General features: G+C 41.3%; 1 protein-coding gene across 14 annotated transcripts in view; it reads left to right on the top strand.

The window, feature by feature from the left end:
• PHLDB2 (pleckstrin homology like domain family B member 2) overlaps nucleotides 1–18376 on the top strand; it is a 209637-nt gene that overhangs the window by 117581 nt on the left and 73680 nt on the right. For 13 of the 14 annotated variants that reach the window (XM_087861631.1, XM_087861627.1, XM_087861626.1 and 10 more), the window contains one exon: nucleotides 6966–8314. In XM_087861631.1, the coding sequence (XP_087717757.1) occupies nucleotides 6966–8314 (1349 nt within the window). Of the gene's footprint in view, nucleotides 1–9; nucleotides 104–6965; nucleotides 8315–18376 lie in introns of all 14 variants that reach the window. The other variant, XM_087861628.1, reaches the window with a different exon arrangement.

Here is an 18376-nt window from a genome sequence, read left to right as displayed (position 1 = left end):
CTTCTCTAGGGAAAAAGTGCTGTGAGTTTCTGTGCAATCTTCCAGAGATCTCTTCATGACTTCCGGCATCTTCTAATTGACAGTGAGCTGATGTACTTTTCAGGTGATAAAATAACAAGAGCTCTGGGGGAATTAAATTTATGGATTGGAAAGTAAGCCCAAACGTTTCAACACACATTAACTTCTTTCCTGTTTAGGCTTCCCGGTGTTGTCTTTTCTCTCAGATGGGCACCAGATGCCTTCTCCCCTTCTCCACGCCCATTCTGTGGATGCGCCTGTAATATATAGAGTTGTGAAAGCCCTCGGGACTCTTTTGCTTCCATAATAACAATGCAGTCATTTTATAATTTCCCTGAGACTTCTTTTTGTTTACATAAGATGTGTAGGAAACCCAAAATAAACACACCAGTGTAGACCCAGAAGCCAGGCTGGAAATGGAGTCTTCCTCGCCTGCCTCCCCTCTTACACGTTAACACAGATCTCTCCCCGCTACTGCCCTCCCTCTCATTTGCCACTTTGGCAACACCTTCCTTTTACCTGCCGCCATCCTAGCTCTTCCTCATCCTAAACTCAGCTGCAGTCTCTGATGCATTCTGTCTGCAGTGTTCTATCCCAACACTCCTTCCCTCATTTCCAGGGAATTCATTAAACCCAAACTCTTCCAACTGTGTTCTCGACCCTCTCGCCTCTCCCCTCCTTGCTCACCTTTTCAGCCTCCTTGAAAGTACATGCAGGTTACCGTTCTCCGTTCTCCTGTACTTTCCCCATTATTAAGCCTCCACTCGTGTGAGCTCACCTGCAATGAAAAGAATACTCTGGAAGTAGGGAAGGAGAAAGGCATCACGCTATAATCATCACTCCCAGGGTCAGAAAGGGCACCAGCTGATTCTTTCCCTTTTGAGTTGGCAAGATTAAGAGATACTAAGTTGAGACAAGTGTACGGATGCATTTAGCTAGGGCAGGTAAACTAAGCTTCAGGAAAATGAGTAAGTTCCATATTTGTATTTGCTGATAATTTTTTACATGTACAGCCTTTTTCATATCCTTAACAGACCCAGTGGGTTTGAACTGAAAAACTGGGGTATCAAACATGAATATCCCTTCAAATATTCTCGGGAATGTCCTTATGTCCAAATCATACTTAACTTTCCCCTACAAGTATGTATGTATGGGGGAGCAATGCTACATGTTTCTTAGATGTGGCTTCTTGTTTGCAAATGTCCTGGTCATCTCTTCCCTGGAGTCTATAAAGGTGATCTTTCAGCAACTACTATGTTACAGTATTTTGGTATTACATCTCGTTTGGCGAACCAAACTGTTTCAGTAATTATACTTTTAGATTTTTAGAAAAGCGTGTGTGAGGAGGAGAGGGGTATCAAGTGTTAGCACCCTATAAGGTTGTAAGAAACCTGTAGTAGTTTGATATTCTCTTGTTTTATTTGCCCAAATGAAGAGGGAGGAGAATTTGTTAGGATTTTATTTGGGTGATTAAGTAGCATTTGCAACTGCAAACAAGTTCAAATGTAGTAATATAGTTTATCATCTAAAATGACATTATCTTATATGGCTGAGTCAAAAATTAAACTTTTTGTTTCATACCAAAATAGGATTTATTTGCTTTAGACATAGTGATCTGACCAATTTTATTAGGAGAAAACAGACGAACTGTACTCTTTAAGAAAATTAAACTTTTAAATACCCATTTCTGACATGAGGTGTTAAACCCTTCAACTCTGTGCTGTTAACAGAGTAAATATTTAAAGTGCAGCGTTTGGACTCACTGTTTAATTTTTGACTTCTGCTTAGTCACGTGTGCTCTGGCTTGCTTTCTGGATTGCCGTCTTTGCACATTGTGGGAATTCTTCTAAGTCAGCTCTGTTTCCCATTTTGTATACGTTATCTTAAAACCAAAGTCTCCCCACTGACTGACTTTAATTCTCTTCTCGTCTATTCTAGTATCTCATGGATTTCCTTTTGCAGTCTTGTCTAAAATATCCTAAACGGTTGGAAGATTGCTTTCCAATTTAAACCACTCTTAGGGTAGGCAAATGGCTTGGACCCTTGAGGATACCTCTTACATGGTGGTAGAGATGGGAAAGGGTTTCGATCACTATGAGAGAGAAGTGGCTATTAAATACAGTTCATCCCAGAAGAGTTACATGCTAGACTTCTTTCAGAAAGGACCGTTATATAGAAAATAGCCATTTCTTTTTCCCTACACAATTTTTGTTATTAATTCCATCAGAGACAGGACATTTGCTGCATGTGCCAGTAGTCTAACGTCTGTTGGGCTTGGGATTTTGTTTATACCCTTAAAATCACAGAATTTTAGGTATAGAAGTGGCCTTATGCTACCATTAGGTAGTAGTCATCATATTCCCTTTCCTTCAGTGGGACTTAACTGTATTGTCATTTCTTTTCCACCATGATTTCCACAGTCTCCCACTCTCACTGGGTTAGTCCCCTCCATGCCCCTTTACCAGTGTGTCAGTGAGTTCTCTGTTAAGGCACGTGTCACACTGTATGGGAATCATTTGTTCATATGAGTGTCTTTCCCTTTGGATTGTAAGCTGCGTAAAGGCAGGAAGTGGTATATGACCACATACTTCCCAGTGCCCAGCTGAAAGCCTAGTTTATAGTTGAGAACTTAAGGAAGATTAACACCTTCTCAGCAGCAAACAACTCCCAAATCTCCGTGGCTTAAGACAGTCTTGGGTTGGCAAGCGTCCTGTTTCACGGTGTCCTCGTTGAGGGGTATAGGCTAATAAAGTCTGCATAAACTTAGGTGCTTTCTAGTCATCTTGGCAGGGGGGCGGAAAGAGTGAATCATGCCCCAGCTCTTCATGTTTCAGCTTGGAAATGACATGTCACTTTCTCTCAAAATTCCTTGATCAAAGCCAGAGACATAGCCATACCCAATGTCACAGGGGTGTCGAAGAGCAACACCTCTTTGTTTCTGAGAGGAGGAGGACAGGAATGTTAGCGAGTGCCACTAATACATGAATCAGTATCTGATACACGGTGGGCAGCTAAGAACCATTTAATGGATAAAATACTTAGAACTTTCTGGCGGGACTTTAAATTTTTCCATACAATAAGAAGAACCACTTCAAATATGTATCCTGCTAACTACTTTTTTTAGAAGATGAAGATGCTAATAATATTGTACAATCTGTGTTCAGCAGGCTTCTGGGAATTTTTTTGTAACAGTTTTGTTCACTTTATTCTTTTTTTTTTTTTTTAAGATTTTATTTATTTATTCGACAGAGATAGAGACAGCCAGCGAGAGAGGGAACACAAGCAGGGGGAGTGGGAGAGGAAGAAGCAGGCTCATAGCAGAGGAGCCTGATGTGGGGCTTGATCCCAGAACGCCGGGATCACGCCCTGAGCCGAAGGCAGACGCTTAACCGCTGTGCCACCCAGGCGCCCCTGTTCACTTTATTCTTATTAGGGAAGGCGTTGTGTTTGATTTTGTAGTTTTTCAGATGCTTAGGGTACGGCATGGGTGCATTTGTGCGATTAACATTTTGCCTGAGTCTTTAAGAAGAAGTGGGAAAAATGTTGAAGTCATCAAATATTTACATATGAAGTTAGTCTGACCAAGAACCTTTTTTAGAAGAGTTAATATCTGGCTCAACAGTTGGACAAGTCCTTAGGAAAAATGAGAACCTAACTGACTTAAACATGAAGTATTTCTGAGAACACTTAAGTTCTACTTTCTTAGCAAATTTCAATTATATAATAGTGGTTTCAACTACAGTGTAGTTGCCAGGTTTTACATTAGATCCTCAGAAATCCATCTTGTACCTGAAAGTCTGTACCCTCTTACCAACTCATTTACAACTTGAGTGTTGTGTCTTTCTCTCTCTCTCTCTCTCTCTCTCACACACACAGACACACACACACACACACACGTGTTTCTGAGGTGGTATTTGTGTTAACTAACCAGATGGTGAGAATCCGTTCACAACATGTATGTACATCAAATCACCACTGTGTCCATTGTAAATATCTTATGATTTTATCTGTCGATCATACCTCAATAAAGCTGAAATAAAATAAAATAAAATAAATGCAAATTTTTTAAAAGAGAAGTATGCTAGAGATTATACTCTAGTATTTTACACTGTTTTTCCCCCCTTAACTGTCAGAGCAACTCAGAGTGCATAAAATGTGGAAAGTACAAACTAGTATGAGAGGTGAATTAAAAATCACCAGTAATACCTCCACCCAGATAAAACCACGACTGACTTTTTTGGCATGATTTCTTCCACTCCGTTGTTTTTATTCTTGGTACAGAATAGGCATATAGACAAAGCAGGAGAAGATATTGGCTCATAATGGGGGGAGGGGCAGTGGAAATGGCAAGCAATGATCAGAACAAGACTATGTTTTAGGGACAATATTGGTAAGATTTATTGATGGATAAAATGAGCAAGGAGATGATAGACGAGGGATGGGATTGATAGAGGAGACATTGGTTGGGGATATCAGTGATGACTCCCAGGATTTTGGCCTGAGTGTCTGTGTGTAATCCATGTGTTTGGTGGGTGTACATATAAGAAAACTACACTCATTTATATATGGCTTTTGAAATTTACTGAACATTATATGAATGCACTTTTTATGCTATAAATTATACCTCAAAATAATTATTTTAAATGAGTGTGTAATATTCACCCATATGAAATATTGTAGCTTATTTAACTTTTTCCCTATTGTTAGGCACTTGGGTTATTTACCCCCCATAATAAATAACATTGTAATGTCCTCAGAGCCCATTTATTTCCTTGTTTCTTCACTTCGAAAATATTTAACTTGAGGGAATTGGCCAAGGTTTGCTGGAATTTCAGCATGGCCGACCAAGCGGAGATGAAGGTAGTTGAGAACAGAGGGGAACATGACTGGAGGTCATCTTGGTTTCAGTCCTCCAAGGGGGCAGAGGGAGGTATGTCTCAAACCAGGCTCCTGTTGCTTTCAAGGTCATAGCTGGTGGTCATAGATAGTTGCTGAAAGGGGCATTTGGCTTGGGGCAGAGATGGCACTGTCCCTGAAGACTGAAGAGCTGACAAAAGCCAGACGGCAGGACCAGATTCCAGCTGGGAGGCAGTTCTAAAGGAGAATCTCTCTCTCTCTCTCTCTTTTTTTTTTTTTTTTTTTTTTGAGGTCTACTCCAAAAGATAATCATGCTTTTAATCCACCAGAGCAGGGATTTGGGTTGGAGGATAGGGGACCCAAGGCAGAGCTTACTGGGGGAAGCTGAGCTTTACAAGATGATGGGTACTTAGCCCATCACTAGGGTTTAGGCACCCAGACTATTTCTTGGCCCCAGCCTGGATAGGAAGCAGTTCCCTGCTATACTGTCTGAATCTGCCCAGAAGTCTGCAAAGCTGAGCAACAAGACGAAGTTCCCGATCCCTGGCTAGGACACAGTGGGGAAAGGCTGTAACAGAAATTAAGAGCCAGCATTCTCTGAGTGTCTCACCAGTGGGTCTGTGGGAGTCAGGAGAGGCTGGAGATGAGATGGAAATACTACATCTACCCCCTTTTCCTTGAACTTGTGGCCTAGCTATGGAAACAAGCACGTTATAAAATTGGTTACTCACTGTGAGCGACTCTGTTGATACAGAGACCAGGGATGTAATATCTAGTGTCTGAGGAGCCTGAGGTGTCGGACGGTCTCAGCAGTGCATCAGTCCAATGAGAATGTTTAGACTGTGTCTTTGCTTTGAGGATAATCTGCAAAGTATACATTTTTATCAGTTACAAATACAAGCCTTCTCATTTGCAGTGATAATTTGTATTTAAAGTATGTTTTCATAACCTAAAACTTTAGTTTCTCAAGTTAATGTAATTCAAACTAGAGTCCAAAAATACTCTTCTGGATGCATACATTTTTTAATAAATGGTAAGCATGGAAGATAGAGTCTGCATCTGAGCCAGGAAGGATGGGTGGGTTCAAATGGATACAAAGAAGGGAGAAGAGTGTTTCCACAAAAGGAGATCGTGTGAGATCAAGATGAGCATGAGTCTTTTAGGGTACTTGGAACTTGGAAGATACTCCAGTTTCAGGTTTTAAATACTGCCTCCTAACCCTGATATGGCAGTAGTTCGGGAGCTCTCTTTTCTCTGTTTCCTCTATTACCTGCTGTTTTCAGATGGGTGCAGGAGCTTTATGACATCTCTCTTGAGAGGGTAACTCTCATAGCCCTTTTTAAAGAGTCATCTTCTGACCCTAATGTTACTGATCAGTGTCTAATGTGAAGCTTTCTTTGTGTGCCAGAAGGTGAATTTTGTCTCTTCAGGACATCACTTCTGAGCCGCTAACGATTCTAGCAGAGACATCCAAAGGAGGGTGCATTGCATCACCACGTTGGGTGTTTGCCTGGTACTTGGGAAGTGGGTGGTCTACCAACCACCGGAACACCGACGGGAAATGGTCTTTTTATGGACCAGTCTCACCTGTATTTTGTTAGGGATTTGTTCTTCTCAAATATCACCCATGGTCTCTTGAGTTACTTTTCTTTTGTACAAAAAGCATCCCAGATCAGTGTTCTTTTTTCTTTTAAGATTTTATTTATTTATTTATTTGAGAGAGAGAGAGAGAGAGAACAAGCAGGAGGAGCAGCAGAGGGAGAGAGAGAGAAGCAGGCTCCCCACTGAGCAAGGACCCCGACGCAGGGCTCGATCCAGGACCCTGGGATCCTGACCTGAGCTGAAGGCAGAGGCTTAACCGACTGAGCCACCTAGGCCCCCCCCCCCAGATAAACGTTCTTTATGGTTCTTCATTTTGCAGTAGTTTTGTGAGGTTTGTTACTAAAACAGAGTTTGTGTTTGTTAATTACATCCGGTTGGACTGCAAGACTCTTTGTTCAGATGTAGGCTGACGCGTACTTGGTCTTTTTCAATCTTCTTTGCTAAGTACAACTTTATTTTTTGTATTTTTTTATTTTTGTCCTTTACAGATTCCAAGAAGATCATGGCGGAGCATAGCCACATGCAAAAGCAGCTCGATTTACAAAATGGTAGCTTAGAGGCGGGCTTTGTGGCAAATTCCCTCGAGGACGATTCCCCAAACGTGATGGAGAGCCTGAGCCCGAAGAAATATTCTTCCAGCCTGAGATTTAAAGCCAATGGAGACTATTCTGGCTCTTATTTAACCCTCTCACAACCTGTGGCTGCTAAGAGAAGCCCTTCCCCTCTGGGATCCACTGTCAGGAGCAGTCCCTCCCTGGCCAAAATCCAGGGAAGCAAGCAGTTCTCGTGCGATGGAACTGACAAGACTATTTCCATGAAACCGCCCACGCCTCTACTCAGCACCTCCCCCTCCCTCAGTGGGTACCCACTTGGGAGAGCAGACTTTGATCATTATACTGGCCGGGACAGTGAAAGGTCCTTGAGGCTCGCAGAGAAGCCTCCCTATTCCAAATATAGCTCAAGGAATAAATCCCACGACAATGTCTACTTTCTCGGGGGGCTGGAAGGCCGAAAGGCCTCCGGCTCGCTCCTGGCCATGTGGAATGGAAGTCCCCTGAGCGACAGGGGCCCCTCTCCCATCAGCAGATCGGGGGCGGCGAGCATGCCTTCAAGCCCAAAGCAAGCCAGGAAAATGAGCATCCAGGACAACCTGACCCTTCAGCCCAAGTTCAGCCGACACAAGGAGCCGGCGTCTGAAAACCTCGCTTTACGAACTAGGAAGTATTCGGGCAGCAGCCTGAGTCACATGGGCGCCTACAGCCGCTCTCTCCCCAGGCTACACAGGGCCACCGACAACCAGCTGACGCCCCTCAGTTTGCCTCCCAGACACTCTCTGGGCAATGCCAAACGAACGAAACTGGGGGAAAAGGATCTACCTCATAGCATCATTGACAATGACAATTACCTGAATTTTTCTTCTTTGAGCTCAGGGGCCTTACCCTACAAACCCTCTGCGTCCGAGGGCCATCCTTACGTCAGTTCCGCCCTCAGCATCCCGGCCAGTCCTCGAGTGGCTCGGAAGATGCTTCTGGCCTCCACCTCCTCCTGTACCTCGGATGACCTTGACAGGGCCCCCTACGCCGGGCCCGGCCCAGGTCACTCGTTTCCTCCCGGAGAGCCGGACAGAGTGTTCGCCGCCAGGAGGAACTTCTCCTGTGGGTCTGTCGAGTTCGATGATGCAGAACTGGACAGCCTCCGACAGGCCTCAGGAACTCCCCAGCTCGTCCTGCGGGAGAGGAAAAGCAGCATCAGCTCCATTTCGGGCCGCGACGACCTGATGGATTATCACCGGCGGCAGCGGGAGGAGAGACTCAGGGAGCAGGAGATGGAGCGACTGGTAATCTTCTTCATCTGACTTGACCTCACTCTTCCCTTGAGCGGCTTCTTGGAGACACACTCCAAGGATATGCAGGGGCTGTAGGATCTCCAGGTGCCCCAGCCACTGCTGTGCCTTTCCAGAATTCTGCCGTCCTTCCCTTTCTCAGTCCCTGTCATTGGTCACGTGTGGGTATTTGAAGGCCTGCCTGTACCTAGTGTTATATTAAGTTGCTTTGCAGAGTCAAGTGTAGATGCTTGATAAACCTGACCAAGTACTTGTGAACTTCACTGAATTTCTTATAAGTCTTAACAAACTTTGCTTTAAGACGGTGAGTAAACACTGATTTATAGTACTGATGCCATCAGATTGGCATGTGCATGGTCTGATAGGAATAATCGGTGAAATCGTGACTCATCAGGACGTCGGCAGTAAACTTTTCTGTAGAGCAAGTGGTCTGGAAGGTTGAAAGGTCAGCTAAATGTTGCTCAACATTTTTCCTGTGCTAGACACATACACACCCCCCACACACACATACTCCCTTCAGCAATGTCTCCTACTACATAGTGACACCCAACTACACATTCAGAAAAGTTTTTTGAGTTGTCTTGTTCTATTGAAGAAGGACTTAACGCTTATTGTGGGAAATACTGAAAATAGTAAGAAGGAAGGAAACATCCCTTGAGAGTCCCATTAATGAATGAGGACAGACTACCGCATTCTTACTCTTTTTTCTTTTAAGCATAGACTCTTTTGTCTGTTTGGTTTTTTAGGACGAACAGGGTCAGAGATTATTTTAATTCATTAATGGTGAGTTGTTCCTTAATGAGGGATGCAGCAAGGTGATAAAGCTGATTTGCAGAAGTATAAGAGTAGCAAAAGTATTTTCATTGCTAAAAGAAGGTGTGCTGGAGTACGATTTCCGAATCACATACCAAGCTCACCGTGCCCTACAGGGTAATAACATTGTAACCTTTGGATTCGAATGGACAGAAACCGTTTGCGTCTGTCCAGGACAAAATTTGTTTGGAATTTTAGGAGAAGAATCATTTGCATCACTCATAGTTTTTGATAAGTTAATATCTATCCTTACAGATAGCCAAATCAGTGATAGTGAATGAAAACGAATGTGCATACCCTTAGAGAATTCTGTATTCCTTGGGTGGGTCTGTTAGATGGTGCTCCAATATGACCGTTTCCCCTGTTATCGTAAATCATCTCCAGAGATTTTTCATGGTCACAAAAAGGCATTGTATTTGGGCTTGATTCAATGACATAAGTTCAGGAGAAGTTTTAATTAGCATATGAAAAAGCCTTCTTGTAAGTGGGACAGCAAATCTGGCTCTATAGTGTGCTGAGCAGCTCTTTTTTTTTTTTTTATTGTAGTATAACGGACGCACAGTGTTACATGAGGTATGTTAGTTTCAGGTGTACAGCATAGTGATTCTGCAAACCTATCCCTTAGGCTATGCTCACTGCAAGTGTGGCTGCCATCTGTCACCATACAACTAACGCTATGCCACTGACTGTATCCCCTATGCTATACCGTTCGTCCCTGAACAACTATTATTAATAAAGCCAGAAAGTTAACTTCCATTGGATAATTTATTAAGGAATCTCGGAGAGCATTTCAATGGCTTCCCTCACTTCCGCGATCTTCCTGAGATGCTACTATTTCCTCTTCTGTTCCAAGGGCAGGAAACCAACCTCGAAAATCACCTCCAGGTTTCATCTTTAGCACTTTTAAGTGTTGGTGAATTTCTCGTTCCTCCAGTTTCCCCAAATCTGCTAAAGTTCCTGGCAATCCAGGAATGACCTTCCTTACTGCCTGTGAAGTCAGTGCCTCGTAAATCACAAAACAGATCTCCGCTCAACTTCTTGGGAGAACTTTATGGGTATTGGCTCCAAATATGAAGTTAGAACCCTTTTTTGCTTCATAATGGGCTTTATGATATTCGATGAAATGAGGCTTATTTTTAAATATGACGCTCTGGTTTGGGCCTCTGTTGCTTAATCCATTTGTCTAATGACCCCGCAGTAAAAGGGAAGATAGATTCTTATTGGGCCTATGCAAGTAATGTTATTGCTTTTAAAAAATAGTGACTTAGAAAAAATATTTGTTTCTGAATTCTGAGAGACCAAGGAGAACAAACTACCCTTGCAGTAATGTTTCCTGTAGTTCCCAAAATCAGAGTCGACTAAATTGAGGGTTAGAGATAGATGGAGATGAATGCTAAAGGTGTTCCCCATTTAGACAGTAGAACATTGCACATAATGCCAATGATTTTGCATGATACATACGGAAATTAGATTTCCAGTATCAGTTCGATGAGTTCTATGATTCTTATTCCTTTGCATTTTGGGTCATTAATTTGATTTCATGAAGTCATCTATTTGTGGACTAAAAGAAGTCCTGAGAATGTGACTTAGCCAAACTCCTACTGTCTCGTGCTTGCCTATATCGTGTCAGCTCAGAAGCCTCTACTCACAAGTCTGTTCTCTGAAATCTCAAGATTGAAGAAGAAAGAGTATCTGGTAAAGTTCTGCCCACCAGGCTCCGAGACTCTTTCTTTGTTTAAGGCACATTCTAGCCTATAACTGACAGCAGAGTGTGTAAGCAAACATGAGAGGAAAGGAGAGACCACTTGGTGAGGATAAGAGTAAGTGGCTTGGTTAATCTGTGGTTAAGTTCACAAACAGTAATCAGCCAGAAGGAGAGTTAAAATCCTCTATCAGGGCCTAAGACATTGGTCTTATTTAATCAGTGTTTCCCCGGAAGGTAAGAACGTATCACGGAGAGTGAGGATATTGACATACACCCAGGACCTTTCTGTAAAGTACGCCATCTCCGGACTTTAGTTATATTATAATATTTTACCCATACAAAATTAGCCTAGGGAAGGCTGAGCTTCTCATTTGATTGGACAGATCTTCCTATGCAATTTTTGGTGGTGTTGAGCTACTCATAAATAAGGGGCAGAGCAAACCTAATTATTTCTGACATTCTTCTTTTCATAAGGGTAAGGAACAAATCTTGTGCTTGCCCAGGGGTCCTCTGGGAAAACTTAAGGATAGTTCAGGTATAAAAGATATCTTGAAAACTTTTTTTTTTTTTCTGAATTTAAGGTCTGATTTTGGGAAGGCAAAATCAAATATTAATTAGAGGAGATTTCATTACATGATTAGTATAGGATTGTGGATGCATGAGAACAATGAATATTTGCAGTTTGCCTACTGAATAAAGCAACAATAGATTATTTTATAATAAACAAGAAATCTTAAATCATTAGGAAATGAGGAACTTTTTTGTCATTTTAAATATTCAGGGATATGTCTGAGTTAGCGCAAAGCACAAAAAAGTTACTCTTGTGAGATACTGAATCTCTCTTCTCTCTGGGCAGATTATGTAGAAAAATAACCTTTTATTACCCTTCATAAGCATAGGCTGATTTCTCCAAGATCAATCTATTATTTCAATATAGGTAACTGCATTTTAGTTTTATGTTAATAGGGTATTTGTCATGCATTACATTTTTAAAAATTACTTTATGAATAAACCCATCAAAGTTGTGCAAACTTTGCCATAATTTTAACATTTTATTACATTTTTATAGACTTACTATTGTGAGTATTATAAACCAAGTCAAATAAAGCTTCTTTTGTGCAGACCTTTAAATTTTCACCAACTTTTGTTCTTCAGGGTCTTCTGTCAATTCTGGAACGACTGGATACTTTAAGACAAAAAGTATGTAACTTAAAGGTATTGGAAGTTATGCTTAAACTGACACATCACAGAACATAATTACTATTGATATAAAAAGGTGTGTCACAATTATAATTCAGTTTAGTTAAGCACAACTTTTAGATTTTTCTTAAAACATTATACGGAAGTGATCTTAGCTTACATTTTTAGTAAACTAATATTATGACATTTAAAAAATTCAGATAAACTAATCCCTTTGTGATAAAATAAATCCAAACATTTTTTAAGTATGAAATTACAGGAGCACCTGGGTGGCTCAGTCGGTTGAGCATCTGACTCTTGGTTTCAGCTCAGGTCATGATCTCACGGTCCTGGGATCGAGTCACGCATTGGGCTCTGCACTCAGCATGGAATATGCTTGGGATTCTCTCTCTCTTCCTCTTCCCCTCCCCCACTCATGCTCTCTCTTTCTCTTAAATGAATAACTCTCTAAAAAAATAGGAAATTGCACATGTATTATACTGTACACTGATAAAACAAGGAAAAAACATATACTTGTTTTTTAAACCAGGTTGTCATATCAGTCTAACTTGTGTGAGAGTTTGCTTTGATCACATAAACTTGTTTTCTAAGGAAAAACAATGCTTCTGAAATCAGCAATTTTTGATGAGAAAGTTCTTTTTCTTAAAATGTGAACGTATTTTATTAGATTTTCATTTTATTTTCTTAATTTTGGAAATGTTAGATTTATCTAAATGCCTATTAGTCTCTAAAGCAATCAGAACAGAGGTTCTTTATTTTAATATATTATTATGCTTGGGAAGTAGGAAAACACTTCACGCATACACAGCGGTTTTTTCCCCTCAGGTACAGAGACTCAGACAAAGAACTTAAAGCTTAGTTCTGTAGCTTCAGCTACAGATCAGAAGCAAACACGGGAACATAAAATTTCCCTGTCCCCTATCTCAAGAGAATGCTCACTTTTCCCCGGGCACAAAATATTGTCCTGAGTTGAACTCACAGGTAGAAAAATTACCAACAATTTAAAACAACAGCAAACACAAATGTTCAGTCATCTCTCACCTGAGCAAGGTTAAATTTCAGTTCCACCTGAGATCACACGTGGCCAGACCATAAAACCAGATCCCCCCTCATTGCTGCCACCAGTGGAGATAACTGTTGGTTTGTGTGCAAACCAAAACCCTGGTCAAACTTGGCCAAGAATCAAACAGAAACAAAGCATAGCCAGGAAAGCAAAAACTTCAGAAAACAGCAAGTCAGGGAAGGTAAAGTTCCCCTGCCATTTGGGATTTACTCCAGCAGGCAAGAGAAGCTGCACCTGGGTTTCCAGCCCATGAGATCTATTTTGTGAAAAATGCCATTTAATTGACTCCACAAGACGATTGTACTTGGACTTTTCACAGGCACCTCCAAAATGTCAAAGCATAATTTTCAAAAAAGAAACAGAACTCTTACACGAGTATAAAATGAATAGATGCCAAAGAGTTATTTAACTCATTAGTGAGGAAGCCAAGCAGAGTAAGGCTGGTTCACTAAACATAATTTCTGTAGCACTTTTTAGCTAAGCTGTGATTATACCAGTGTTTCATCTGGATTTTTTTTTTTTTTTACTTGTTAAATCTTTATTTGAAAACTCAAGGTAATTATATTGAGTCTTAAAGGTTGAACCCTAATTATGAACCTCCAAGGACCTATTTATGAGGCATAATAATCCACTTTGAGTCTACATTAAATGGCCTCCAACTGCTGTGCTATTCGAGATGTTTGGTTTTTTTTTTATCATTTTTATTCCCTCTTTCTTGCCCTCAGCCGCCAATTCTTGCCTTTGTCATTATGCCAGCCGTTTCTTTCATTTTTATGATGTTAGAAACCAGATATCAAGGCTTGTTTAAAATATTCCAAGCCAAGAGTTACTGGGTCCAAGTGAGGTCTTGAGGGGGCTCTGTGTGCCTGAAATGTGTGCACTGCTCTTCGTAGACCTTGTGACCTCCTTCTGGGCTGGTCTGTGGTTGTGTAAAGTCTTCACTTCGGAGCTGCTTTCCAAGTAGAGGACATGAATGGATAAGCTATCTCCAGAAGGCTAGAGTGCTGATTCATTGACAAACTAGATGTTCTAGAGGCTAGGGAAATAATTGTACTGCAGACAGGCTATGCTGTTATTGCTCTCATTTGCCTCCCTCCCAGTAAGATAGAGGTGGGGATGGCATCTAGTGCCTCTTAAGGTCCAGGGGAAAGACATTTTAAAAAGACTGGAAGCGGGACGGGGCGGGGGGCGGGGGGGAGGAGGGGGAGATAAAAAACTCTAGCAGACCCGGCTGCTGTTAAGAGTATTCATTTGGTTACAATGCCAAAAGCATCTGTGTGCTATTGTGGGGAACCAGTGGATCCCCACAAATTGCACTGTAGCAATCCAATATTTTCTTTCGGGCTGATGGCAGTCTTCTGCGGTGCCTTGATAAACAGCGTTGTCGCCGTATGGAACTACGTAGAGCCGCACTTGCCATTCATTTCTCAAACGTGTCGTAATGTGACGCCAGTCTCACAAGGCACCACAGAAGAGGTTTCTAATTTTCTACATGCTCTACCATCCTGAAGATAAGGTTGGCTTTCTTTCAAGGAAGATGTTAATATTCCCGCGGTATTATTATTGGAATCGATGAAATGTCTGGGTCAGCAATTCGGTACTGTTTGGAAGATACTTTGTTCCAATAACTTCTCTGAAAGCTCTTGACCACTGAAGAGTTTTAGATTGCACGAGGCTGGGATTGTGTCAATCTTGTTCACTGCTGTATAACCACCTCCTAGCAGATGATAAGAGTATGGGAAGCATTGTATACCTGTTTTTGAAAAGAGTCAATGAATGTTTTTGATACCCATGCATGACATTCATTCTGGCTTTCCTTATTCTATGGCTGGAGGTTCTGCCCTCCTTCTCAGACATCCGAAACTTAAGTTGATGCACTTGGTTCCAGGTAACCACGAAGCCCTTTGAAAAAGAATGCAAATATCTCAGCACAAATGCATTCTTTATGCTTCCAGAAATGGGGCAATTCCCTTTCAATATGCACTTAAAAATGAAAAGATGAAAATTAGTTGCTTTCCTTTATTTTGAAAATTTCATAGCATTCTTTGTAAGAACTGGTGCTCTCCGGGGTCCTATGAGAGCCAAGGCGGCAAGACCCAGAGTCTTGCTTGTGTACCATTGAGCAGCCCAGAGACCTATACTTGTAAAAGTAAATATCAGCATAATGGAGCATATTTAAGGAATTACAGCATTTTATAAAATAAATGTATATGATCACTAATCTTCAGATGGTAAGCTGCAGATACCATTTTAGAAATGAGAGGGTAACCAGGTTGGTGCTCTTCAATTTTGTAATTAGGAAAAAGCATCTGGGAACCCAAGAAGTGCGAACCTTGTCAGGTGAAGGTCACTCTAACCACAGGTGTGCATTGCTTTCTCTCCCTGATTCTTGCTGCCTGCACTCCCTTGTGATCCCTGACCCCAAAGACAGTTCGGGCCTTGGACTTCCTTTGCATATTCTGAGTTTGACAGCCATTTCTTGGTTGGAGGCAGAATGGACAATGTTAAGAGAATGCCTAATGCAACCTAGCCATAGTATTAATCTTTTTCTTTTTTTTCTTCAGAAGAATGTGTTTGAAATGTGAGGGTAAACTTAAGTATTGAAAACTATTTCGTTCTCCAGTCTCACGGACTTGGAAGGCATCTCCTCCTGGTGTGGCCCTTCCTCTTGCTACATCCTGACTAGAGTTTTAGTTTTTAAAAAATGGTTGCACCAGTGGGAAGCGAGCCAGTTAAACTGCAAATGGGTAAGAGGTTGGTTTACTGACCAAATTAACTTGGTGGCTCAGACTTTTTAAAGGGATATTTGCAAATTAGGACTCACTCTCTAGATGCTGACTCAGAATATCTATTGTTACCTTAATTTATTTAGTCTTCAGAGTTAGCATAAGCCTTTAACTGACTTGTTTCTGTGAAGCCTTGCTTTTCATAGCCCTAATGTTTCAAACAGTCTGTCAGTTCTCTGCCATTCTGTACCTTCTTCCCCTTTGATGCCTTTACCTGGATGGTCAATGGGGTCTACCTCAGAAATATAATGGGAGCTGTAAATGTGAGCCATATATGCGATTTAAAATTTCCTTATGTTCAGAAAACTTTTTGAGGGGCGCCTGGGTGGCTCAGTCAGCTAAGCATCTGCCTTCAGCTCAGGTCATGATCCTGGAGTCCTGGGATCCAGCCCTGCATCGGGCTCCCTGCTCAGTGGAGAGCCTGCTTCTCCCTCTGCCCCTCCCCCACACTCATGCATGTGCTCTCTCTTGCTCTTTCTCCATCTCTAATAAATAAATAAAATCTTTAAAAAAAAAGAAAACTTCTTAAAATGGTGAAATTAATTATGCTGTATTAGCACAAGCTTAGAATGGTGATGCTATCTGCTGCCTAAAAAACTCTCCATTCTGTACGCAGACTTCTTTCATTTCTAATAAAATAAGAGTAAATCTGTAAGTAGTGAGTACTATGAAGAAGACTACTGTCTATGGTTAGATCCCTTTGGGTCATCAGAAAATAAACTACAGACGTTCTCCTTGTGTATTTTAAGTGGCAGATTGTTGACATATATGTAGTTGTCCAGTAAATAGGGAAGGAATTAATCATTAGCAGATTAAGAGTGCCCACCGTCCTCAGTTAACTCAGAATAAAACTATTATCACATCTTTTTCTTCTCCTTCAACTGGGTCACTAGGCTCGTGAGAGAGTAATGGGAAGGGAAAACATAGCATTAGCAATAAGCTAGTGACTCCACATTGGAGGAACACTGAGCCAAAGTCTCCGTATTATTCTTTGTGACAACAGTCTGTGACTGTCGCTATTAAAAGCAGGTTTGTCTACACTGGAGAGCCACCCCCAGGTTCCTGTTACAGTGGCAGTACAAGCAAGTGCCTCTTGATGGTGCCACACATTTAAAGATTCCTGCTCAGAATTGACGGATGTGTCCTGTGAATCTTCACACAGTGTAGCGTTCTGGGCTAAACCCCAAAATACAGGAAGCACCTTAGACTAAGAGGGGGCTGCCATGTCAGCTATGGAGAGAGTCTCATTCTTTGCTTAAGGTGATAAATCCATATGGGAAGGCTCATGACGAAATAAGAAATAAAGCTCAGAAGTGCAATTCACAGAAAAATGTACAAACAAGATGAAAATTGAAAATATAGCATTTCAATACAGACAGGGTAATGTGGGATGAGTAGCGATTCTTCATAGAAAAATGATCCCCATATTGGTTGTTAAATTATCTAAATTAAAAGCCATTTATTTATCGACCTTTAAAAAAATTTTCATCCACTAATGATGGTCTAGTGACTGTGCTGGCTCATTGTAATGCAAATTTTTCTTGCCTGGTTCTAAAAAAGCTTATGGGAATATCTGCTCTGGGGAATACTTCGAAAGTTTATGATTAGTTTTTCAAAAAAAAAAGTATAGAACACGTATTACAATAGAAACACATCACTTTTTCATTGGAAGGATTTTGTTAGCCATTTCAATGTGCAGATTAAGATCTACTAGAAGTCACTTGAAGGAAAGTTAATCTCTTCATTTTGAGGTAATTGTAAATTTACGTGCAATTATAAGAAATAATCCAGAGAGATCCTTTGTACCCATTACCAATTTCCTCCAGTGCTAACATCTTGTAAAACGATAGTTGTAATATCACAACCAGTATATTGACATTGATACAGTCAAGATACAGAGTAGGGAGATCACCCCAGGGGTCCCTTCTGCAGGCCTTTGATAGCGCCTCCCACTTTCCTCCTCCTCCCAGCAAATCCTTAACCCCTGGCATCCGCTCTTCTGTTCTCCAGAACTATAATTTTATTATTATAGGAATGTTACATACATGTGATCATTTAGTTTGAGTTTGGCTCCTCTCCCCATAATTCTTTGGAGATTGAGCCAGGTAGTTGCATGTTGTTGCCTTTTCTCCAGCTCCAAATCTGGGATATATGAGGTACGGGAAATCTCAGGAACTCATTTCTGGGTCCCTACGTGCCCAGTTGATCTGCTGTCTTTTCCCCATCTTTTGGTCTTCTTATGTTTGTTTTATATATAATGTGTCCAGGGTTCTTAGTTATACTCAGTGGGGGGAATAGAGAAAAATACCTCTACTCCACCTTCCCAGAAGCAGAAGTCAGGGAGATTAGTTTTTTAAAGTTCAGAACAGCCAAGAACTTTGCTCTGGTGAAGTCTAATTGACCTCAAGGGGGAAATCTGTATGTGGGGGCATGTTCTGTTGAAGAATTTTGGTTTGGAAAAATTGATGTTTTTCATTCAAAATTGCTAA

Source organism: Ursus americanus, chromosome 4 (assembly GCF_024610735.1).
Source record: "Ursus americanus isolate L20-20 chromosome 4, mUrsAme1.1.p, whole genome shotgun sequence".
NCBI classification, from domain to species: Eukaryota; Metazoa; Chordata; class Mammalia; order Carnivora; family Ursidae; genus Ursus; species Ursus americanus.
This window is presented reverse-complemented; position numbering and strand designations above follow the sequence as displayed.